The sequence below is a fragment of the Lactuca serriola genome, chromosome 9 (assembly GCF_051521515.1).
Source record: "Lactuca serriola cultivar US96UC23 chromosome 9, Lser_US96UC23_V15, whole genome shotgun sequence".
Lineage (NCBI taxonomy): Eukaryota > Viridiplantae > Streptophyta > Magnoliopsida > Asterales > Asteraceae > Lactuca > Lactuca serriola.
Genome location: NC_136416.1, coordinates 209574496 through 209600702, shown reverse-complemented (window position 1 = coordinate 209600702; position 26207 = coordinate 209574496). Strand labels below are relative to the sequence as shown.

Here is a 26207-nt window from a genome sequence, read left to right as displayed (position 1 = left end):
CGTCATGATTATACACACCAGCATAAGATTAGGTTTTGAGGATTCTGGGATATTATCAAACATTTTGTTGTCTTGTGTTTTGAACAATTTATACATTTGTGATTTGAGAAATGTGAGATTGTGTTTTATGTGGTTTTAAAAATGAAAAAAAAAATTGTTTGAAAATTTAGGGCGTTACATTTGGTCATCGAGGTTTGACGATTCTCTGGTTTCAGTCCATGTGGTTTGACTGGTTTCCAATTTAAGAATTACGTTATTTCTATATATTTTGTTGCGGTTTTGGTCATTCCCCAAACTGGAATGACTAACTTGCCATTATATTCATTTATTTTTTTGAAATTTTTTATATTTATAATAAAATCAAGAATATTAGAAACAAAAAGGGTCCACCACCACAACACCCCTCCCTCCCCCTATGTGTGTTCATATATGTAAATACTCACAAGAAAATAGAACAACAACAACCAAGAACATTCTATGTTGGCGTTTTTCCACAACATCAGACCTCCAATCTTAATCCTCTCATTCAACTTTCTTTACACAATACTCGTAGGAGGACCAACGTACCATTAAAGAGAGAGGGCACGTAATCGTTATAAAAATGATGACATGGTCTGCAAATGAAGAACACCATGGTCAAAGCTTTAAGGTTTAGTCAAAATCACACAAGAGAAACAAAACAAATAAGAGATAAGCTATTGTACATACCAAAATTAACATTGTCGATCTTAAAAAATGTCGAATAGATTAAGCTTAGAAGGTAGAAAGCCATAGATCTTTAATTTCTTCTAATGTATGGATTAATATGTGAAGAGTAATCTCGGATTCTAGCACCTTCCCAACCCATCCAATCTTCCCGCATATCCTAATTAGGATCGCCATTCCTCTCATCAGTTCATCGATCCGTCCACACAAGCTATCTCATGTACACTTGTTTCATCTCTCAAAGTACTCATCACCATCTGCAAATCATCACCCAGATTTGAGTTTGATTTTTTAAACAAGTGGGCACCTTAGCAATTTTGAGGTGGAATTGGTTGTAGTGTGGTGAAAACTTTAGATTACCAAATAATGTCAATGCCATGGTGCTATATAAATTTGAATAAGGTTAATTTTTAATCGATATGTATGGAAGAACGCCATGAAGGGTGCATAATTGTCAAGACATATGATGATGTTGGTCAAAGATCAGTCAAACATCGGGTTAAAAACCTTGAAGGTTTTAGGCAATACAGTTTTGTTCATTTTGGATCGTGATGCATATTTGAACATAAAAAATAACAAGCAATAGAAACATAAAAAAAAGCATAAAAATCATGACTGAACCATGGATATTTGTTCATCATTTAATACCAACTAACTTGTTTTACAAGAAGGTTGATGTAACAACCCGATATTTCAAGTCAATGTAATGGCTTAAAGTCAAGTATTGTAACCTATATTAAGATGACAATACAAATAGCGACAACATGAAATGTTCAAAAATCTCAATGTGAATGTACTAAGTGGTAGATATCGTAACAAGGTTTTCATAAATATAAAGAACACTAAAATCCGAGTTATAACGAAGAAGTATTGACCAATCGAAGATCCGCAACAAAACCTGCAAAATACTGTCAAGCATAAAACGCGAAATTTCAATAATATAATTTTTAGCCTTAGCTATCTAAATGAAAGTCGTAGATATCATTAAACCGTAAACGCACATAAAAAGAACGTCTAAATCTGACTTCGTATAAGGAAGTTATGATTTTTCTAAGTTTCAGATACAACAGTAGACAGCTAAAAACTTGAAATAGAGATCGAGCGACTTTTAGATGGCACTACCTACACGAAAATCGAAGACCTCAACAATAGTAATGGAACGGTAAAAAGACAGACGGAATCGGATGTCGGATGAAGAAGTTATGGATTTTTAAAGGACTTTTCCAGTCCCGACATGTTAAAAATATACTATTAAAAATAAATTCAAAATTAGCTGACGGAGTCTAAACAAAAGTTGTAGAGGATAATCTCACCTACGCGTCGATATAAAGAATGTCAAAATCGGAACTCGTATGCGAGAGATGAATTTCTGAAGTTCGGGACACGAAATCCCACACTTTCAGACTCACGACGTGAGCCAGAAGTTCATGACGTGAGTTAGTGACTGATGTGTGCCAGAGCCGGGCTATTAGACGTCGGGTCTACGGGAGGCATAAGATCAGAACTCACGACGTGAACAACTCTATGCTCACGGCGTGAATCTCAAAAATGCCCCCTATAAATAGAAACCGAAGGTCTCGGGTTTAGGCTGCTCAATTCTACTCTCCTTTCTAGTTTTACTCTATGTTAAGCATCCCGAGACTACCCCAATCCCCCGGTTATGTATCCAAACCCCGACGAAATCCCAAAGCCCCGAAGTTCCCGAGAAACTTGCTTATTTCCAGTCGAAGTGCTGCCCGAGTTAAACATTGTTTTCATCAAATCGTCACTTCTACCAAGTGAGTGCATACCCCTATCACCACACTTTTAAATGATTTTAAACACTTTTAGGGGGGGGGGGGGGGGAATACAAGTAAACACACACTTAAACTCGAGTGAAAAACATCAATATTTTGCTATACTTTTAATATTGTTGTTATAACTGATAGTTTTTAGCCATAAGAGCATCCTATGTGCTCATGCAAACCCTAATGCTTGGATCTTGGTTTCTCTATTGTACATGCATTCATCCAAGACTTTAAGCCCTAGATCTAGCATATGATAATCAATATTAATATATGAATTAGGGTTTAGATCATACCTTGATTATTATGTAGCAATAACAATCTCAAATCCTCCTTGTAATAGCTTTAGAAAGCTTAGAGTCACAAGTGTCACTCCTCTAATGGCTCACAAACACCAAGAGCAAGAGGATGAAGAATGAGAAGAGAGGAGGCACCCAAAAATGTGTAGAAACCCTAAAGAATTAGTTAGAGACATTTTTGGTGCCATAGGGGTCCTTAAATAGTGAGGCTATTAGGGTTATCTAACAAGGAAACCCTAATTTGACTGCTTAGGCCCTAAGCAACCCATGGACTCCCTCCTTAGATGCCTAGGACGATTTCTAATGGGTTTCCCCATAGAATTCGTCCACCCCTCTAATATGGAGTCCATTAGCCTAATATTCAACTATCATACAATTGACAGTTCTAGTCCCTTAAGTTTAATTAATGTCTTTTAGCCACAAAATTAATTCTTAATTAATTATTAACTAATATTAATTAAACAATATGATTTATCCTTTAATATATTATTCTCATAATATATTAATAAATCATAATTAATCCTCTCTCTCTCTCTCTCCATAATTCATCCTATCAAGTTGCTTTGGTGAAGGCAACCCAAAAGGACCATGCACCATCGGGTCAAGTACATACCAAAATAGTTATGGACTTAGACACTAATCCAACACTAAGTACGTAGGGCGTACTTAGTTACTCAGTTGTATACCTCATTAGCCTTTGATTGTTTCCCTTCTTGTTTAAATGCTTCTAAACTTGCTTAATTCAAACCCAAGGAGCTCTTTAGATCAAAATCGCCATTAGGGAGTTCTTCCCTTGCAAAACACGATCTGAAGAAGAAGAATGAAGGAGGCTTGCATCTTATTTCCCAATATTTTTCACAATTGGCCCCTCTAGCTTACATTATTTGGCCAAACCCCACTAAACCACAATATTTGTGACTTTAACTTAAGCTTTTGACATAAAAAGTCCTTCTCCATCCATTTTATCACTTTTTTAGTCCTTTCCATTAATTGAGTCAACCCTTTGGTCAACTCACTTTGCCAACTTGACAATTTTGGCTCCTTTAACCTTTAAAATTTTATTATTTCCCACTTTTGACTTTCTAAACTTCATATCAATTATATAAATCATATTTCATTTATTTACTTTATTAATTGAAGAACATAGTCTTAAAAATTTAGGATGTTACAAGTAATTAGTCCCTAAAATATTGGTTAAGATCTTTGATGTCTGCAAAACAAAGATGTTGGGTAAAGAATGGGTGTTCGCTGGATCGTCGCAAACATATTTTGGGCACGAGGAAGGAGAGAAAAAAAATCCATTCTAAGACGAAACTCAATAAAAATACACTAATGTTTTATATATATTTCTTTTAACCTTTTAGATACAAAATTCCAAATAATATATTCAAATCAACATTTTTTTTTCAACCCCAAATAACATTTCGTTCATATTGATTAATTATATAGTTCAATACATATCGATTGAAAACAAATTAGTCAAACCATCGACGGAGTCAAGTAAATTTTGTATTAAACATTAACTTTAGAGTAATTTCATCATTCCAAATAAGAAGTTTCGTCTACATCATCTTAGATGTTTTCCTTTTGGTAGATGCCTTCATCAAATTTTGTTGATTGATATTCATAATCATGGACCTTACAAAGAATGCCTTCACATGCTTTTGTCAACTTATACATTGAACATACTAACAATATAACTACGATAAACAAAAAGGATGCATGTATTATGTTTATCCATTTCAACTCATGGAGAAGTTGACTTTAAACAAAATTCGTAAGTTTAGAATAACCTCAAAAGTCACTTCTTACATGTTACAAAGACATCCTTTCCTATTTTCTTATAGAGTGACTTTACAAATTGATATGAAATGAAACAACTACCATAAATTTGTACACTTACTATCCTAGCAGGATGTTAATGAAATTTGAAACTATTTAGAAAACCCAGCCACATAACAATGATATATTGCGATAAGAATGGTATATATGAATGTAAAAAGAGGAAATAAGAAAAATTAAATGGCCAGAAACATTATATAATCTAAATGATTAAACTTTATCCATAAATTAAACCGTAGATAATCTATTAATTCAAAATGGTGACGAAGAAAAAAACCAAATAGAATTTTGAGGGAGAATTTTAAGAACAAAAACAATTGATTTATATTTGAGGGAAAATTTATATTTGCAAATTCTTATTGATTTCTCTATTTTCGCACCATTCCCACATTCTTTCTTATTTTTGACTTGTAATGATTTCTTCGTTCACGAAATAGTTAAACACCTATCTAATCTAACGAATTTTGCGCATGAAAAAAAAAAAAAAAACATTTTTATATTGCTTTTATGGTCTCTTTCAATCCTACAAAATCTCCACTAATTCGACACTAAAGGGAGATCAGCATTCCATTTTGGTGCAACTTTAATCATCCGGCAAGGAATGTGATGGCTCGCAAACATCGTTGTCGAACCCAAGCTACCTTCAGTCAAATGTATGTATTGCTTTCTGTACTCTGTTATCTTTAAATTTATCATGTCCCAACAATCTGTTTCAGTTCTTTTGTGGATGACTGTTCTACCTGAACAAGTTAACGTGTGGTAGGTTTACATGCGTGTATTAAGTGTTTGATAAAATGCCAGAATGAAGCCTTCTTTCAGGAGAACTCCAAGTTAACTTGTTAACCTGGTGGGTCTTACGGGTTGAGTTTACCCGTTTTCTAGAAACTTCACTTCCCCCAACTTATGTTAGAAATGTATATACATTGATAAATCATTCAAGTCTTTATGTGGTTCAATTGTTTCTACAATACTGAAAGTATAGTCAAAGTCTTCTCGGAGTCAACTATGTGAATTTTCATTTCAGTATTCCCTTTTTCCTAAAATGGTCCCCTCTCTTTCTTCCTACAGCCACAACTTTAGGAGAAAAAAAGAAATTTTGACTGGTTACACAAAGACTATTCCCCTTGTCACTACCCCAAAACAAATAACTTCAGAATCATCATGTCGAAGAATTTCTTGAAGTGGAGCTTTCGGTTTTAGTTTGTTCATTTTATTTGTGAATTGGTCTTCAAAGCTAGCGTTCTGTGTTTCAAGTTTTTGGCATTTTATATTTCTTGATTTTGTTCAATAACTGATGATGAAACTAGGCTTTTAACTAGCCAGAAATGGATAAAATCCTCCCTGTGATCCTCTATTTGTTTATTTTGGGGTTCCATAAAAGGGTTTATGGGAATGCTGAAGGTATGTTCTTTTTTTCATGATTCTTGATTGTTTCCTTGATTCATGATGTTTTATACTCGTAAATTAAATCCTCATTAATTTGATGTTTCAAAGAAGAGACCATAATCAAAATTCATATATGTAAAACAGTTGATGCATTGAATAGCCTAAAATCAAAGTTAAATGATCCCAAGAATGTTTTGCAAAGTTGGGATTCGGCCCTTCCCACCCCATGTACTTGGTTTCATGTCACATGCGACCCTAGGAATAAAGTTACTCGAGTGTAAGCTCATCAAACCTCTTTAATAAAAATTTGATATTTTATTCTTTTATTCCATTTTCTACTCTTACAAATAAATCTCTGTTTTGGTGTTTGCCACACACACACACACAGTGATCTTGGAAACGCGGACTTGTCAGGTGAACTGGTTTCGGAGCTTGGTCAACTTACAAATTTACAGTACTTGTAGGTCAATAGTGTATATTCATTTTCCTTAATTATTAATCATTTTATTTATGATTTTAAACTTACTAATTAATATATGGTCTGGTGATATTAGGGAGCTTTATAGTAATAACATCACTGGAAAAATTCCTGATGAACTTGGGAAGTTAAGACAGTTAGTGAGTTTGGATCTTTATCTTAACCAGTTAGAAGGTGGCATTCCCAACACATTGGGCAACCTTCAGAAACTTCGTTATCTGTATGTATGGTTTTACATCATTTAGATTCCTTTTTTTTTTTTTTTATGAAATTAAAAAAGCTTGATCCATTTTACTTCATCTTTTGTTAGTTTGAATGTCTCAAGAATCAAAGTGTTGTTTCTGTGTTTTTGTGCAAGGATAGTCGTCTGAATAACAACAGTTTGATGGGAACTATTCCAAATTCGTTAACAACTATAGACAAACTAGAAATTCTGTAAGTATATATATATATATATATATATATATATATATATATATATATATATATATATATATAATCATTCAGTTATGATTTATAGTTATTGAAACAAAGCTAAAATTGTTTGGTTTTTTATTATGTGTCACAGTGATCTATCCAACAACTTTTTGAATGGAAGTGTCCCTTACAATGGCTCATTTTCGCGATTCACAAACATTAGGTCTAAATGTTGTTACTTACATGATTCTTGAAATTATGCCATGAATTCAAGATATAATGATATATCATGATTTTGCAAACTTCTGTTCTTTCAGTTTTTTCAATAATCCCAACTTGACATTTGCGAATGATACAACACCGAATGTGACACTGACACCTCCTTCAGGTATTTTCGATCATTGTCATTGTTTTAAAAAAAGTTCAAAAACTTAATAAATTTATTTTACTTTATATGATCTTTGATAGCACTAATGTGATGACATCTTGGTCTGGTTCTTTTTCCAAGTAAAATGACTATATTACCCCTGTTTGATTACATTCCTTGTAATTGTATTTTATGTAAATTTCAGTCCGCAAAGACAATACATTTGCAATTGCCGGAGGAGTTGCTGTCGGAGCTGCTATCTTTATTGCAGTTCCGTTGATTGCACTTGCTTGGTGGCGGCGCAGACACCCACAAGATCATTTCTCTGATGTAGCAGGTGACTAAATTTAATATATTTATCTATCACCTTATTTCGGTTCCTAACAAGTTAAAAATAATTCAGACTTCTTGTAAAATAAAATATCAAAAACTGAACTAATGTGCACAACATTGCAAACTATAGGGACCAAAAGTATAAGTCACTCATTTCTTGTAACTTAAAAACTATGCAGACCAAAAGTGTAATTTCGGAAAATTAAAACTACAGGGACCAGTAATGTAATTTATTCAAACTAAAAATGTTATGGACCAAATATGTAATTCCACATAATTAAAACTATAGGGTCCAAAAGTATCTTTTTCTTATTTCCTTCTTGCAGATTAAAAACTACACGGACCAAAAGTGTAATTTCAGAAAATTAATACTACAGGGACCAGAAATGTAATTCGTGCAAACTAAAAACTTGAAGGACCAAATATGTAATTCCGAGAAATTAAAACTATAGGGACCAAAAGTATTTTTTTTCTTATTTCCTTCTTGCAAATTAAAAAGTACACGGACCAAAAGTGTAATTTCAGAAAATGAAAACTATAAGGACCAAAAATGTAATTCCGAGAAATTAAAACTGTAGGGACCAAAAGTTTATTTTTCTTATTTCCTCCTTGCAAATTAAAAATTACAAGGACCAAAAGTGTAATTCCGGATAATTAAAACTACAAGGACCAGAAAGGAATTTCCTGCAAACTAAAATCCACATGGACCAAATTTTTTGTTTTTTGTTTTTTTTTTTTTTTTTTTTTTTTATCAATTCATAACATCTAATTAGACATATGTTAATTGTCACCAAAAATGTAATTCGGAAAAATTAAACCTACAGGGACCAAAAGTGTCATTTAATTATTTCCAGCAATATAAAAGGTATATAGAATGAATGTCTGGTTTGATTTTTTATAGCTGGAGAGGATCCGGAAGTTCATCAGTTAGGGCAACTGAAGAGGTTTTCTCTACGTGAGCTACAAGTTGCAACGGATGGCTTTAGCGACAAAAACATTCTCGGAAGAGGTGCATTTGGTAAAGTTTATAAAGGAAGGTTAGTTGATGGGTCTTTGGTGGCTGTGAAAAGATTGCTAGATCGTGTTCAAGTTCAAGGTGGCGAGTTGCAGTTTCAGACGGAGGTTGAGTTAATAAGTATGGCAGTTCACCGGAATCTATTAAGGCTTCAAGGTTTTTGCATGACACCAACCGAACGTTTGCTTGTTTATCCATTCATGGTCAATGGAAGCGTTGCATCATGTCTAAAAGGTAAGAAATTAAGAAGATCCACTTTGACTTTTTAAGTCAAATACATGACTTTTTAGCTAATTGACAAATTACTGTAGATCGACCCGATACAAAACCCGCACTCGATTGGCCAACAAGGAAACGGATCGCACTCGGGTCCGCACGTGGCCTCGCGTATTTACACGATCACTGCGACCCAAAAATCATTCACCGTGATGTAAAAGCTGCAAACATTCTATTAGATGAGGAATTTGAAGCAATAGTGGGAGACTTTGGGTTAGCAAAACTCATGGACTACAAAGACACTCATGTCACAACTGGTGTTCGTGGTACAATCGGACACATAGCCCCGGAGTATATATCCACAGGCAGATCTTCGGAAAAAACGGATGTTTTTGGATATGGTGTGATGCTTTTAGAGCTTATTACTGGGCAACGGGCGTATGATCTTGCACGACTTGCTAATGATGATGAGGTGATGTTGCTTGATTGGGTGAAAGGACTTTTGGAAGATAGGAAGTTGGAGGTGCTTGTGGATCCGGATTTAGGAGGTAATTTGTTGAATGGAGTTGAGGAGGTGATACGGGTAGCGCTATTGTGCACACGGGCGACACCGTGGGAGAGACCGAAGATGTTTGAAGTTGTTAAGATGCTTGAAGGTGATGGGTTGGCGGAGAGGTGGGAGGAGTGGAAGAAAGAGGCGATTCCAAAGAAAGAGGATAGTCAGATACAACAGATTCGGGTTGAGTTTAATTCGGGTTTTAACCCTAGTAATGATCACTTGTCTGGTCCTAGATAATCGACCGTTTGTCCCTTTTTTTGTTGTAAATCTTAGGAGTCTTGAGTTTATGTAGTAGGACTATGTCTAGGTTTTTGGTAGATTGTTGTATTGGGGGATTTTCAAAATATAGACAAAAACGCTTGGTCATTTTGTGTATAAGAAAAAGTTTATTTTGTTGTATAAAAAAATTTGGCTGGGTTATTATTATTATTATTATTATTATTTTTATCTTTTTAGATCTTGTACATACGAAAAAGCAGAATTTCTTTTTACTAGTTAATTAAAAGTTCTACGTTTGTATATATTGTCCATATTTCTTCCTTATTTAAGGAATTGTGTTTGTCCGTTGTATGTATATGTTCATGTTATCAATAAAAAGGGTGCGGGGATTTATCCTCTCTAGTTTATGTTATCAATAAATGGTACATCGTACTCCATATAAGTAATGTGTTCAAATCTTAAGAGAAAAGACCACTGCTCCCAACTTTAGATCATGTGTTGGATAATCAGCCTCATGAGGCTTCAATTGTCTTGAGGCATAAGCGATTGCTCGACCTCAGTGCATGATAACGACTCCAAAACCTATGATTTATGCATCACAATAAACCACCATATCATTCACACCTTCAGGAAGGGTTAATATTGGTGCTTCACATAACTTCTTTCTTAGTATCTCGAATGCTGACTGTTGCTCCGGATCCCAACTAAAAGCAACACCCTTATTCGTCAAACAAGTCATTGGTATTGCAACCTTTGAGAATTCTTGGATAAATATATTGAATTAAGTGTCTAAGCTCATAACTATAATTAGTAGAAATTTGAATTGATAGTAGCACAGTACTTTTGGATTGCCCTCAAACCTAACAATTAAATAGGATAGCTTTTAGAGAGAGAGAGAGAGAGAGAGAGAGAGAGAGAGAGAGATTGATTAAATGATTTATTAATTTAATATATGGTTAATAAATTAATTAGAAATCAAAAGAAATAATTTGTTAATGTATTATGGGAATAATATATTAATTGGAAATAATATTATTTAATTAATAATTAATCAGAAATTGATTTGAATTAATTGGATTAATTAAAAGTAGGAGGACTAAAGGTGACAAAGTTCAATAGTTGAGCATTAAACAATTGTAGAACCTCCCATAGAGGGGACGAATTCTAGAAGCCTTCTAGGATTTCCTTAGGCTCTAAGGGTGCCTTGGATGCGTTATGGAGGAAGTAAAGGGATTAGGGTTATCTTGGAGATACCTGCCTTATCCAACACCTCCGTATCACCTATATAACCCCCCTTTGGGGTTGAATTTCATCCATGCTTACATTCCTAAGAGGAATTCCGAATTTTGCACTCTCTCTTCTCAAGCTCCTTGTTTGCTAAGGTTTGGGTGTGCCATTAGAGGCACGACACTTGTGGTGCTAGCTGCCAAAGGTTTTTCAAGTAAGGATTCAAGATTGTTTGCAATAACAATCTTTAAGGTTAGTTTTCTTATCTTATGAATTAGTTTGTTCATATGAAATATTTGTAGATTAGCCACTCTTAGTATATAGTTGTATGTGAAAGACATATATCAAACTAGGTTACATGCGCCCTAATTATTTGAATTGTTTGAATAAATTTCCGCTTAGTGTGCATTGTAGATGTAAACCCAAAAATCCATTAGTGGTATCAAAGCCTAGGGTATTTTTTCATGTATTCTCACATTGGTGAATCGATCAAAGAAACATGTTTTGGATTTGTCGCAGCTCACGTTGTGAGCTTGCATGCTCACATCGTGAGCCCAGGCCAGACCCGAAAAATTAGGTTCTAATCTGCCTTAACAGCTTTTATGTGATAACTCATTGCCATATTTTATCCCCAAATCTGATTTTGGTGTATCTAGCATGATAAATTAAAAGCGTAGAAGTTAGGAGATTCGCATTTGACTTGATTAATTGTTTTGTGATTAATATGATTGATTTTTAAGTGTTTAAATAATTAACTTAAATATTAATGGAACTTAATAATTAATGTCAAATAATTTATAGAGTATTATAAACATGGTATTTTGAAAAGTTTAAAATACATCGTTACATATCTTATTAGTAATTTAATTAAGTAATTAACTAAAAGTATTTAATAAATCCATAAAAGGTTTAAATTTTACCTGTATTTTTGGGATGTTGCAATGCCAAAAGTCAACGACTAATGTTGACTTTAGTCTACCTCCACGTCGTGGCCTTCCTTGGCCACATCGTGGTCCTCATACGATCAACCAGATGAGAATTTCCTAGTCACCACACCGTGACGACCTATAGCCACGCCGTGGGTGTTAAGATTCCCAACAACTTAATGGATTAAGCTGTTTCCTTTGATTCCAAGAGCTCCAAAGCTCAGATCTGGTCCACTCTATGGTCTAAATGGATAAAGTTTCCAACTTTATCTATTAAGACACCCAAAGAGATCAAGATCTCAAACCATAGGTCCAAATAAAGACATAATCCATAATGTCTTAACCATTAAGCCCTAAATATGAAAAATTCCTTAACCCAACCACTCTAGAAGGGTTTATAATACCAGATCTATGATAAATGTGGAAGCTTTATAGACATGTATGTCCAATACATGTCTAGAACCCATTTTAGGTCAAAATGAGCTCTAAAGACCAAAACTCAAGCAAATGACAAGAACATCTACCAAAGGCTAGATCTACAACATATGAAGCTCTTGGGACTCAGGAGAGTCATAAATTTGCCAACGATATGAGTTCCTTCCTTCCAAACTTGCTCAAACATGAAGAATATGAGACAATATTCAAGATCTAACCACTTTAAGCTATAAAGCAAGGAACTTGGAAACTTACAAAGGTCTAGAGATACCCAAAATAGATCTTTAGTTAAGCAAAGAAGCTCCACAATCCTTTCTAATGCCTTTTCTTTCTTCACAAGCAACCAAAGTCACCAAAATAGACTCACAACTCACAATGAGGAATTAGGGTTTGGGTTTCTGAAACTTGAGGGTGATGGAGGCTGATAAGGAACCCTAAAAATGAATTAGAGGGGTTTAAATACGAAGGAACCCCTAAAAAAGTCATGGGCTTGGGCTAGAACAACTGCCACACCATGGAAACCTTTGGTCACACTGTGCCAATCCAATAACACATGTGATCCATTAAACAATTGTCATGTCGTGGCCCTCCTTAGCCATGTCGTGGAACATGATTTCCTCTAAAATGTCATATTTGGTCCCTGATAAAAGTAACCTTAACCAATCTAGAACACGAATGTTACATCAAAATTATGCACAATCAATAGAAAACTAAGGCTCTGATACCACTGATAGGTTTTCTAGGTTATACAAAAAATTCATGTGGCAGAAAAACACTTAAACCCTTAAGTTCACATACAACTTAGAAATGATCTATGTTTTCTCTATTGATAGTAATAAACTAAAAATATGAAGAAACCCTACTTTAATCAAAATTACAAGAAGGAATAGAGTAATATACCTTTTGATTAATGTAACAATTAATCAATAAAATCTTCCTTTAAGTTCCTGGAAAGCAAGCACCAAAAGTTTGGATGCCTCAAATGGCTTGTACCCAAAACCCTAGAAACTAGAAGACTTGAGGAGAGGGGAGGCTTAGAGAACATTTCCTCTCTTGGAGGCTTAGGAAGAGTGGACGAAAACTAGAGACCCTAGGATCCTGTTTTTAGATGATAAGGAAGCCTTGGATAACCTTAATTTGAATATAATAATAATAATATCATGAATTAGGTAATTATCCAACTCCTTAATTATCCAATAAGTTTAATCTAGAAACCCTAAAACACATAGCCAAAACTGGCCATGCTAAGAGGGTTCTAGACACCTTACTTTGCTAAACTATTGAACAATTACAACTTAGTCCATGAACTTCCATTTAATTATAATTAACTCGAAACTAATTCCAATTAATTTTTGATTAATTCTAAATTAATTATAACTATTTCTAATTAATATATTAATCGTATAATATATTAATAAATAATTTATTATTAATTTATTAATCATATAATCTACCCTAATAAATAAGAATGATTTTGCCACATGTCCTTCTCTCATTCAATTTGCCACATGTCATTTTGTCATAATTTAAAGATATATTTATTTTCCACTTGTCATTTATTTCATTTTCCATTTATAATATATTATTAAATTATTAATTAGTTTACATAAATTAAACCTATCATAATGATATTAATTTCAAATTTTAAATTTAAATTTAAATTTCAATTTCAATTTCAATTTCAATTTCAAATAAATTTACAGTTTAAACCTTTATGTTTAACATTTTGTTATAATTAACCTATTTAGTATACGGGTCTGATAACTAAACAATAATTTTAATTAATTTATTTTTTGCATGTTTTTTTCTCATAATTTTTATTTATTTCAAATTTCAAATTCAAATAAACTTCTCATTTAATCGTTTTTATTTAACATTTTGTTTTAATCAACCCGTATAATATACGAGTTTCACAACTAGTAAATTAACAAAACAACCTATTTTTCCCAAAAGTCATTCTATTTGGTTACAAGTTATGAGGGCAACTCAAAAAAGACATTACTTCTATTTCAAGAATATACCAATTTAGTTATTGGATTAGACACCTTAATCCATGACAGATCTTAGTGTGCTTAATTAATTCCTTGACATCTTTGCTACTCGTATTTCCATTGGCATGTTTATTTTGCAATAGAAATATGCCACTGAGATCCTTAAGCATGTTAATATGCTTCATTGCAATCCCTACTCGTACTCAATCCAAGTGCATTTAAAAGCTTGACTCTACCTGTCCATGAGAAATCCCTTGTATTGGCTAGTAGAAAATAATGATTCCATGTACTTACTCATCAAGATTAACCCACATTGACCCCCATAATCTTGATGTCGATCCATTGCTCAAAGCAGTGCCAATTCTTCCTCTTGGATCAAGTTTTCTTCTTTATTGTTGTCTTTCCATTTAGAACATGCATAAGCAAAATGTATGAAATCTACACAATCATAATATCTAAACCCGGTTTTGTCAATTCGAACCATGCCACTCCCACGTCATCTTTCTCATCTACTGAATCTTATTCTTCTACCTCTTCCTCGTCCCTATTACTTATCTTCATGCTCACTACTCTTGGAAACCATTAATAAAACTTGCCCTTGCTCTTCCTCCTTTTCATCGTGGCTTTTGAGACGTTCCTCAATCTCCCTACAGCTTCTTCAAACAACATGTTTTCAATTTCTGAATATTGCTCAATGGATTCAACAATTGGTATATACTTCTTTGGTACCGAATTTAAAAATCCCTTAAAACGATATCCATTTCAAGGTTTGAGTCGAGACTTTCAAACTTGGCCACTATACCACTTATCTTTCCTGAAAACCATGGTTGTAGAACTCGCTATTCGGTACATGTTCGGCCGACTACCAAGTAACGAGTACTCGTGGAATACTCAGATTCGGTAATTCATGTAGAAATATTTTTAGGGAAATTATATATGTCAAAATCAGGGCTGGTTCAAACCAATTTGAGGCCCGGGGCAAAAGCAGAAATTAAGGCCTTTCAAATTTCAAAATTTAGTAATCGCATATATAATAAAATGATGTATGTAGAGACTAGTACACTAACACTTATTAGTTATTATTAAATTACATTTTATATATGTTACAAAAATTTTGACTTTATTCAAGGTCAAGGGAGTGAGTTAAATATTAAAATCAATCTAAACGATGTTTTTCATATATGAATTTAATTGATTAATTATATCATAAATTAAAATAAGTAATATGTCTTGTAATGTTCATTGGCAACTACGATAATAAAATGCGTTGATATTATATGTAAAACTAATATATGATCTTGTTCAATTTAAAGTTAACAAAATATTAAATAAAACTTGTTAGTATTTTATATATATATATATATATATATATATATATATATATATATATATATATATATATATATATATATATATATATAAAATGCGTTCATATTATATGTAAAACTAATATATGATCATGTATGTATAGAAGTATAGTATCCTGGGTAGTTGTTTAATATATAACACTTTGTAATAGTCGGTTTGTATCCAGTCGTTTGTAAACAAGTTATCAATGTAAAATATTATTTTTGAATATGTATGTAGCATGTTTTGGAGTGATAATAATGTTTTCAGAAATATGAAAGTTGGGGTCTTTCAGTTCGGGTCTTGCTGTCGTCCTTCGACTCTTGTTGTCTCTTGCCTCGATTTTATGCTTTCTATCTTGCTTGCTCAGGTCTTGCTTCTTTTCTTTTTATCTCGATCAAAAGTGATAGATTGTTGCTTCCTTTTTTTCTGCCGATCACGACTTGATTAGCCTCTATACTTGCTTTCTATCGATCACAAACTTGCTGCTTTCTTTCACATTTGATCAACCAATGTTGTTTCTATTAATCATATTAGGATCAACACTTCTTCTACTCACCCAATTGTTGGAATAGTCGCCTTGGTAATTTGCAAAATGAAAAATTAATGTTAAACAAGAGGAATAAATGTAATGTTGTTGGAACAATTCTCCTTAATTTCTCAATGTCTGAGTACACTTTAAATATAAAATAGCAGCTAAACTTTCTCTTAAAAAAGGACTACTTACCAACTATTTATTCGAGTCTTTCAAACATTGCAAATTACCCATTAATTAATTAAACATATTTAGAAAATAAAAGATTCCAAATACTTATATGGTGTTGTCCTCATTTCATGAGTTCAAAGGTTCAAGTCCTGAACATAAAATTAAAGAATAGTTTAGAAGTAGATTATAATTTTCGTTAAAGAAAATCAAGATTAACCTAAAACTATTTGATACCCCTTTGCGGAACCTGTTTGTAGATTTCATTATAGAAACAAAATAGATACATGGTTTTCAGACGACATTCATCAAGGTGATGACGATGCTAGAATTATCATATTTGGCAAGCTACAATGGTGGTAGTGTAGAGTGATGCAAGTCTTGTAGTAGAATAGGAAAGGGTTGGGTGAGGTTTTTGTTTTACTTTTAATTAAATAAATTGTTGAAAATAAAAAAGGAAAATGAAAACAATAAGGGTAATATACTAATATTGTTCTAATATTAGTATATTAGACAAATAAATATTGAAAAACCCATCAATTTATAATTTTCTTAAAAGATAAAAGTGAAACATATTGAAAACTGATCAATATATAATTTTTTTAAAAAATAGAAGTATTATTTTTAATATTTTCTCCTAAAAATGGTTCTCTTGAAAAGTCGTCCATTTCGGTAAAAATAAATAATAAAATAAATAAATTGGCATTAAGAAACCGAACCACAGGAATTAGAGATGTAAACGAACCAAACGAACACGAACGAGACTTGTTCATATTCGTTCGTTTAAGTTAGTCGAACAAATGAACGAACACGAACGGATAAACAAACGAGTTTTCTTGTTCATGTTCGTTCGTTTAACAAATTGCATTGTTCATGTTCGTTCGTTTATGTTCATGAACATGCTAAACGAACATAAATGAACAAAGATAAACAAACATAATTCGAGCATATATAAACATTAATGAAAATATAATATAGTAATATTATCAGATATAATAAAGCATATATGAACATAAAAGGACACTACAAGAAACCGGACCTATAGGGACGACAAATGTCGTCTCTATAGGTTCTAAAAGTCGTCCCTATAGGTGTCCAAGACGACATATCGTCCCCATAGCTCTTGTCACCATAGCCCCGTCACAATAGATCTTTTTTTCCGTCGCTATAAATACTGTCGCAGTAGATAGCCTTTAGAGACGACATGTTGTCCTTTTTTGGTTTGTCGCTATACGATGCTAGTCTCCATAGATAAATCTATAGAGACGACATGTCGTCTCTATAGGTGCGTCTATAAAGACAACAAGTCGTCTACATAGATAAAGCTATAAAGACAGCATGTCGTCCTCATAGATGGAGATATTTAGTTAATACGTTTCATCCTAAGCAATAAGTTTCGCAATTGCACCTACTAAAAATACCTGTTCACAGACCAAATTAAAAAGGGCAATTTGAAACAATAGTTGTCATGCCCTTTGATTCACGAAGCTTATTTTGGGTATGAGAATGCAAGATTGTAGGGCCTCTTTCAAGCTTCCTCTCATCATCCACCAAATCCAATCCCACCACCTTTATAAGATTATTAAAACATTACATACAAATTTTTATGAAATAAATCAAATTCAAATTATGTAATGTGTACAATTTAATTGGTACCTGTTTCAAGAAAACATGCAACTGGGGATGTGAATCTTGATCGATTAAAACATTATCCAAAATTGTCTGAAATGATGTCACAATTCCCATTTCTTTGTATATGTTGTAAAGTCGGGGTAGCTGAACAACACAAGTATGCATATAAATTATAATGTTAGTTGATATTAAAGTATAAACATTTGGTGTCTTTTATAGTATTGTAGTAAGAGATCACCTGAATCAACCAGACAACATTCTCACTGTATAATTCATTGTTTACAATCCATCTAGCTAAATTGTCCCATTCACTTTGCTTTCTTCCATATATAGATATTATGTATTCAGCCATCCGTCAAAAGGAAAAAGCTTTAAGTGTAAGTGTAAGTGTTATGCATGAATCAAAACAGATAAAAGGAATAAATAAATAACATGGATTTCAAAACTCACTTGTCCCATTCACTTTGCTTTCTTCCATATATAGATATTTACTCGCTTCAAGATCTACAAACACTTGGCTTGTTACCTCAGCAAGGAAACGACCTGAAAAAGTACTGAAACTTACCTTGAATAAGATTGTCCTGTTTCAAGAAAATCTCCCGAAGCCTACTTTGACCACATGGGTTGTATTTCATATTGAATTTATCAAAACGATGAAATGTGCTCTTGTCTGCATGCACATCTAATTGATCAACATTCAGGTCATATCTGCATTTAAGACTTATGATCATAAAAAAACATTCACACAAGAAGATATAATTGTTCTACAGATAGTAAAGTTACTCGGTTAAATCCAAGCTCTCAAAAACCTCTTTTAAGGTCAGATATGTCCCATCACAAAATATTACAACCTGAAACAGGAAAAAATAAACTTTGATTCATGCAAAAGAGAAACACATTTTTAAATGATCAAGAAATAGATATGAAGCATTACCTCATCTGGTTTCCTTCTGAACTTGGACTTAATGAACCTCAACAGATGCTCTTGATTCATGCTATCTTACAATCTTTATCTGCATAAACATGAACCACGCCATCTTCCATTTGAAAATAATGCTGCAAGCATTTGAATATCAAGTCAAGATTTAAGAAAATAAGCATCAAGAACAAACTTGTGTCAGAAACTTCAAACCTACATCATATTTTGTCTCAGGGGTATACTCAAAAGGATTTGGATTACGCTTTGGAGAACTAGGATCAGATATAACTTGTTTCTCCCGTGGAGCAATGCTTTCTCCGAACACATAGCTCTTTCGCATCTCAAGACACACTTGTAATGCTCTATAAACCTCTGCTTCATCAGAAGATGGTGTCTCTACAATAAGAGGAGTTGGAAAGAAATAAGATTATTCAATTTTCAAATACTTGTGTGTGTATGTGTTTTCCTGCATATATGAAATTACAAACAAAAAGAAAGAGAGAAGATTACCAAATGGGCTGATTCTCAGCCTTACAAAGGTCTTGTGCTCTGGTTCTTTCCTAAGAATATCAGCAGCTACATGATCTGGTTGAACACCATGCAGGTCTCCAGATACACTATGCTCTCCATTTGCATTATTATGTTCTGGTAGGCTCCGATGACCCTATTTGGTAGATGCCAAACAGATGTTAAAAAGTGTGTGTTTCAAGATGGAATACCAGGTATCAGTTACAAACACACACGAAGATCTAATAATGTATCAAAAGCTTACAGCATTTCCATTAGTATGAAGGTATGTTGTATCTAGATCTGCATTGTCAGTCATATCATCATCTTCTTCAAACGAATAGGAAGTAGACAAAGAGAGTAAAAGGGAAGGAATAAGTACCGATTGGAGAGGATACGTGATGATTTGAGCAATGATACCTCCGCCAGCTCCGACAAGGCCATTCACGATGGTGTTCGACATTCCTCTCCGTCAATGATTTCTATGAGAGCTATGAAACCATAGAAAATCACAATTCCAGTTTCAAACACATAATTGCTAACATAAACCCCAATTCTAGTTTGTAACCGAGAATTACTAACCTAGGTCGCCAGAGTGGGGCTTGTAATTGTTAGAATTCGTAACCGGGGGTGAAAAGGAAGCCGGTAGTTGGAATCGTCGGTGTTGAAGCTGATCGTCGGTGGTCTTCGGCAACTAGCATGAGGATTGGTGGAGAGAGGAAGAAGATTTGCCGGTGGTGGGAGGTGAGGAAGTCGTCACAGGAGAATATTTGACCGATCGATAAAGAGAGACCGATGATTGATGTGCGTGAATGAAACGAAGGGGCTGTTCCAATTTTAGCCGTAGAGAGCTATGAGGACGACAAGTAGTCCCTATAGCTATCCCCAAAACGACCTTCCCCCATTATTTCCGTCAAAGGATTTAAAAAATATGTTATTTTTTACTTTTTGTTATTTATTGGAGTGATATGTCGTCCCCATATCAACTCTATGGCAACAACATGTCGTCCCTATAGGGCGACTATTGCGACTGACATATGTCGTCCCTATAGATATCGTCTCTATAGGTGCTTATTCTTGTAGTGGGAACTTATATGAACAAACAAAAACAAACGTAAACGAACAACATAAATGAACATTCACGAACATAATTGAACAAATGGGATCATTCTTCATGTTCGTTCGTTTAAGAGTATGTGGTATGGGCAACGAGAAGTGCAATTTTTGCTGATGTGACACCTCATAACCTAGTCATAACAAGATGAATACCATCACCCCTTCTTGTTGTATCTAGTTGTGTGGCTTCTTGTTGTGGTCATGACTAGATGCAACGTGATTTTCTATTGGTTGTCCAAATTCTCTCTCTCTATCTCTCTCCTCTTAACATGGTGTTATAACACCATGAACACCACCCCCTCTTCTTATTGCTTCTTGTCATAACACCACTTCTAGTTGCCCATACCATATGCTCTAACTAAACGAACGAGAATTTGTGTTCATGTTCGTTCATTTATTAAATAAACAAACATAAACGAACTTCCCGCCGAACGGTTCACGAATAGTTCGTTGAAGACATTGTTTGGAAAGGCGTCTTTTCCGGAAAGATTGTCCATTACTATAAAATTTGTGCTACAACTGTAAATCATATCTAGCGGGGAATTTTGATGGCTCTTGCTAATCATTGGGCATAAACTCCAAACTTGCTTGCGATCGCTAGCAAATCTCGTTTCTATACAATTATACGAACTCAGGCTAGGTTCAATTGTAGGTGTATTGCTTTCGTTACTCTCTTATCTTTATCCGTATCATGTCGACCCAACAATCAATTTCATTTTTTTAGCAAGTCTTTGTTTGATACGTTCACATGCGAATTAAGTGTTTGATAAAAATGCATGAGTGAACTCTTGTTTAGGGAGAAATTTAAGTAACCTGTTGTTGGATTTCACGTGCAGTATGGAGATAATTTCTTATGAACTCGAGTATCACCTTCTTTAAGGGTATTGTAATTTAGGTTGGGGGCGTTCAACCGATGGTAGAAACCTCAGTCCCCATAATTAATGCATACCGATAAGTCATTGAATCTATCTGCCGTTAACATTTTTTTCTTGAAATATCTTGCTTGTATTATTTTAAAGTATAGTCAGTGGCTTTAAAGTCCTCTCGTGGAGTCAAATTGTCAATGCTCCCTTTTTCCCAGAAAATGAATGGAGTAAATCGCCTCACCCCATTTCCTACTATATCCCTCTCTTTGTCCCTACAACCAGTTGTCTTTTTAGGAGAAAAAATAGAACCTTTGACTGAATACACAAAGACATATCCCCCAAACTACTCTTCAATTTAGTATCTCTAATACAGAAAAATAAACTGCAGATGAACTTCACAATCACCATTTTCAAGACTTTCTTGAATTGGAGTTATTGGTTTTAGTTTTTTTATTTGCATATGTGGATGTTATTCATATGTTTTAGTTGTTAAGTTGTGTTCAAATCTAGCATGCGGTATTTCACCTTCTATATATATTTTTTTATTTCTTTGTATTGTTGAGTAGATCATGAGGAATTAATGTACACTTTTAGCTTACGAGAAATGGATAGGACCTTCCCTCTGATCCTATATTGGTTTATTTTTGGGTTCTTTAATCCGTTAAGGGTTTACGGGAATGCTGAAGGTATATGCTTTGTTTTTTTTTTTTTTTTTTTTTTTTAATATTATTTTGACTTAGCTTATAAGTAAATGATTGTTGCTTGATAAAATATATTAACTTAGTGCAATTGCTTTCCTTGAATCATGAAATTTATGATGTTTTGTCTTAGAACTTCATTGTTTTAATTTGATACATTAAAGATATGCCCATAATCAAATTCCATATATGTGCAAGACAGTTGATGCATTGAATGCCCTAAAGACACAATTACAGGATCCTAATAATGTTTTGCAAAGTTGGAATATAACCCAAGTCAATCCATGCGGGTGGTCTTATATTACTTGTAACACTGAGAAACGTGTTACTCAAATGTAAGCTCACCAACCTGTACATTTCGACAAAATTTTAAATGAGATTGCTTTTTTTTGCAATTTTTTACGTCTTACGAATAAATTTGTATACTGGGATTTGTTGAAAGCAGTGATCTTGGAAACACATATTTGTCTGGTCAACTTGTTCCATAGCTTGGTCAACTTAGCAACTTACAGTATGTTGAAGTAATTCAGAAGTTGTCAAGCACGTTTTTTTTTTTTTTTTTTTTTTTTTTTTTTTTTTTTGTTTAGGAAGAATAAATCAAAGCCACGTTAGAATGTCTTACCTGGTCTCTAGCTAGTAGTTAGTATTGCCCTATTTTTCTGCATTTCCATTGGTTTAAATACCTAGGCATTGTGTACGTTGTAATCATCTCCTCCAGTTGAAATAATACATCACAAAACCTTTGCCTAAACTACCCCTCTGTAGAACTTTATTTTGTCCCCTGTTACTTCTCTTCTGCAGGAACCTTGTGAAGAGCCTGTCAAAAACCAACAAAGTGGTATCAGAGCCCAACCTGGTGTATGCCCAAGTATCAATCTCGTGAAGAGATGTCGGGAAGCAATGGCAATGGTGAAAAAGACGGGCAAATTACCCTCCACTATCCGATGTTATCCAGGAGTAATTACGGGGCATGGGCAATCAAGATGCGCGTGTTCATGCAAGCCCATGGTGTATGGGATGCTGTTGAGCCTCGAACAGCCAACACGGTGGTAGAGGTAAAGAAGGACAAGATGGCACTAGCGGTCATTTACCAAGGGATTCCGGAAGAGTTTGTAATGTCACTATCTGAGAAGAAATCGGCCAAAGAAACATGGGAAGCCCTGCGAACGATGTTTGTAGGAGCAGATAGAGTGAAGATTGCAAGAGTTCAGACCTTGAAAGCTGAGTTTGAGGCCATGATCATGAAAGAGACAGAAAGTGTTGACGATTTTTCCGCAAAGGTAACGAATGTAGTCAGCACCATGCGCACTCTGGGAGAAACTGTGGAAGAAAACTATGTAGTGAAGAAGTTACTCAGGGCAGTATTGTCAAAATTCCTTCAAATTGCCTCAACTCTTGAGCAATTTGGGGACTTGGACACAATGAGTGTGGAGGAAGTAATAGGCCGATTGAAAGCTCATGAAGAAAGATTGAAAGGGCATGGAGAAAGTGATGATCGAAAACTGCTCTTGACTCATCAAGAGTGGTCTGAAAGAACAAAGAAAAAGGGAGAAGGTGACTCCAAATCTAAGCCGAATCGAGGAGGATTTGGAGGCTCACGAGGTCGAGGCAGAGGTAGAGGTCGAAATAATGGAGGTCGTGGCGGACAAGGAAGAGGTGGCTCACATCACCAACGAGAAGGAGGTAATGGGTCATCCGGCAGTCAAGATAAAAGAGGGATACAATGCTATAACTGCCAGGAATTCGGGCACTACGCAGCTGGGTGTAAGAATCCAAGAAAGGAGAGGAGCCATGAAACTAACTTGATACGGGAAGACAACGAACCTGCATTGCTATTTTCCTCTCTTGAAGATAAAGAAGAGGTTGGTGAAGTATTCCTAAATGAAGAGAAGGTAAACCCAAAGCTGAAAACTAAAGGTGAGGACTCAAATCAGTCAAGGCTATGGTATCTCGACACAGGTGCAAGCAATCACATGACCGGTGATGTAGAGAAGTTCTGTGATCTGAATAAGAAAATACAAGGGTATGTCAAGTTCGGTAATGAATCCAAAGTCAGAATCGAGGGCAAAGGATCAATAATTTTTCAGTGTAAGAATGGAAAGCATAGAAAACTCCAAGAAGTGTACTACATACCTGACTTGTGCAGTAACATCATCAGCCTTGGTCAACTATCAGAGAGTGGAGACGAGATCAAGATAAAGGAGCCATTTTTGTGGATACATGACAGAACTGGTAGATTGCTTATGAAGGTCAAGAAGTCCCAAAATCGTCTCTACAAAATAGAACTTGAAGAAGTAACTCAAAATTGCTTGGTTGCTGAAACTAGAGATCCAACGTGGCTATGGCACATGAGGTTAGGTCATGTGAATTTTGCCTCACTAAAATTGATGTCCGAAAAGAGTTTGATCGAAGGAATTCCCAAGATGGTGATCCCAATAAGACCGTGTGAAGGGTGTCTCAGTGGGAAGCAAACTCGACTCCCATTTCCAGCAAGTACAAGTTTCAAGGCAAAGAAAAGATTAGAGCTCATTCATGGGGATCTGTGTGGGCCCGTTTCACCACCAACACCAGCTGGGAACAAGTATTTTATGTTGCTTGTAGACGATTTCAGTAGAGTAATGTGGGTGTACCTGTTAAAAACAAAAGATGAAGCATTGCAGACCTTCAAGAATTTCAGAACCAAAGTCGAAATAGAGACGGGTGAGAAGATGAAGATACTTAGAACAGATAGAGGAGGGGAGTTCCTCTCAAATGAATTTATCATGTACTGTAACAAGACCGGGCTCGATCGACACTACACATCACCCTATTCTCCACAACAGAACGGGTGGTAGAAAGGAGAAATCGGTCAGTACTAGAGATGGTCAGGAGTAGCTTAAAAGCAATGGGGGTGCCAGATGTGTTGTGGGGAGAAGCTGTGAGTCATTCTGTCTACATACTCAACAGGGTAAGCACAAAAGCCATAAAGGATTCTACACCATATGAAATATGGACTGGAAGAAAGCCACATGTTGGCCATTTGAAGGTATTTGGGTGCACTGCCCACATGAAAATCGCTAAGAGCCACCTGAAGAAGCTAGATGATAGAAGCAAAAAAGTCGTGTATCTCGGAACCGAAAGAGGAACGAAAGCTCATAGATTGCTGGATCCTAACACAGGAATGTTGTATGTAAGTAGAGATGTGGTATTTGAGGAAGATCAAGCCTGGGATTGGGAGAAGACAACCAAAATAAAAGCAATTCCTGGAATGAGTTTCACGGTAGAAGGCTTTGATTTGGATGATGTTCAAGGAGGAGAAGCCGACCCAGATCCATATTCTCTACAATATGGTCACGGGTTAAATACTGATAGTAATTGGGCTAATGACGATGAGCACACAAGTTCCCCATTGGGTTCCCATGGAAGCCCACATAGCCCAACTCCCATAAACCAGTCAGATACGCAAAGCTCACCTATTTCACCAATCACACTCGATTCAACGACCGCATCTCCCACCACCGCCGCTAGCTCCACAGGTGACGGTGCACCACGACGATATCGTCTCCTCACAGATCTGTATGAGAATACAGATGAAATTCATATTCCCATGGAAGAGCTTATGATGATTCAGAATGAAGATGAGCCCAGTACGTACCAGGAAGCGAAAAACAAAATTGAATGGATCAATGCGATGATGGAAGAAATGTCATCAATCGAGAAGAATAAGACCTGGACCCTAGTTGAACTCCCAAAAGACCGGAAAGCAATTGGGTTAAAATGGGTTTACAAGGTAAAGAGGGGTCCAGATGGAGGAATCTCAAAGTATAAAGCAAGAGTTGTGGCAAAAGGGTACGTGCAAAAACAAGGGATCGACTATGAGGAAGTTTTCGCTCCGGTGGCAAGGATTGAAACCGTTCGTGTAATTCTAGCTCTTGCAGGGTCAAGTGGATGGAGGGTGCACCATCTTGATGTAAAAACAGCCTTTCTGAATGGAAGACTGGAAGAGGAAGTATACGTCTCACAACCCGAAGGATTCGAGAAGCAAAACGCAGCTGGGAAGGTCTACAAACTATCCAAGGCCCTGTATGGATTGAAGCAGGCACCCAGGGCCTGGAACACGTGACTTGACAAATACCTAAAGAGTTTGGGATTCGCGAGATGTCATCACGAATATTCTGTGTACACAAGAAAGAAAGAAGGAAGAATCCTAATAGTAGGTGTCTATGTCGATGACCTGTTGG

At 35.0% G+C, this 26207-nt stretch overlaps 1 protein-coding gene, 1 long non-coding RNA gene and 1 pseudogene across 3 annotated transcripts; 2 read left to right on the top strand and 1 right to left on the bottom strand.

The window, feature by feature from the left end:
• The first annotated feature begins 5196 nt into the window (after positions 1-5196).
• Positions 5197-9830, top strand: LOC145074462 (BRASSINOSTEROID INSENSITIVE 1-associated receptor kinase 1-like). 2 transcript variants are annotated; one of them, XM_079020832.1, is made up of 10 exons: positions 5197-5283; positions 6161-6293; positions 6405-6480; positions 6571-6714; positions 6858-6929; positions 7063-7134; positions 7229-7299; positions 7484-7615; positions 8513-8860; positions 8938-9830. In XM_079020832.1, the coding sequence occupies exons 2-10, from the start codon at positions 6194-6196 to the stop codon at positions 9636-9638; spliced, it is 1716 nt and encodes a 571-aa protein (XP_078876958.1). In that variant the 5' UTR covers positions 5197-5283; positions 6161-6193; the 3' UTR covers positions 9639-9830. The 2 variants fall into 2 exon arrangements, with proteins under 2 accessions (XP_078876958.1, XP_078876957.1); XM_079020831.1 differs by lacking the exon at positions 5197-5283 and adding an exon at positions 5355-6031 and having other exon boundaries at positions 6405-6476.
• Positions 9831-17652: 7822 nt separating this feature from the next.
• On the bottom strand, positions 17653-19770 carry LOC145076507 (AMP deaminase-like; annotated as a pseudogene).
• A 1803-nt stretch (positions 19771-21573) lies between these two features.
• LOC145074467 (uncharacterized) lies at positions 21574-22501 on the top strand. The gene is made up of 3 exons (XR_013691858.1): positions 21574-21975; positions 22190-22322; positions 22433-22501. It is a non-coding gene; the product is annotated as an uncharacterized LOC145074467 (long non-coding RNA).
• Positions 22502-26207: the final 3706 nt, after the last annotated feature.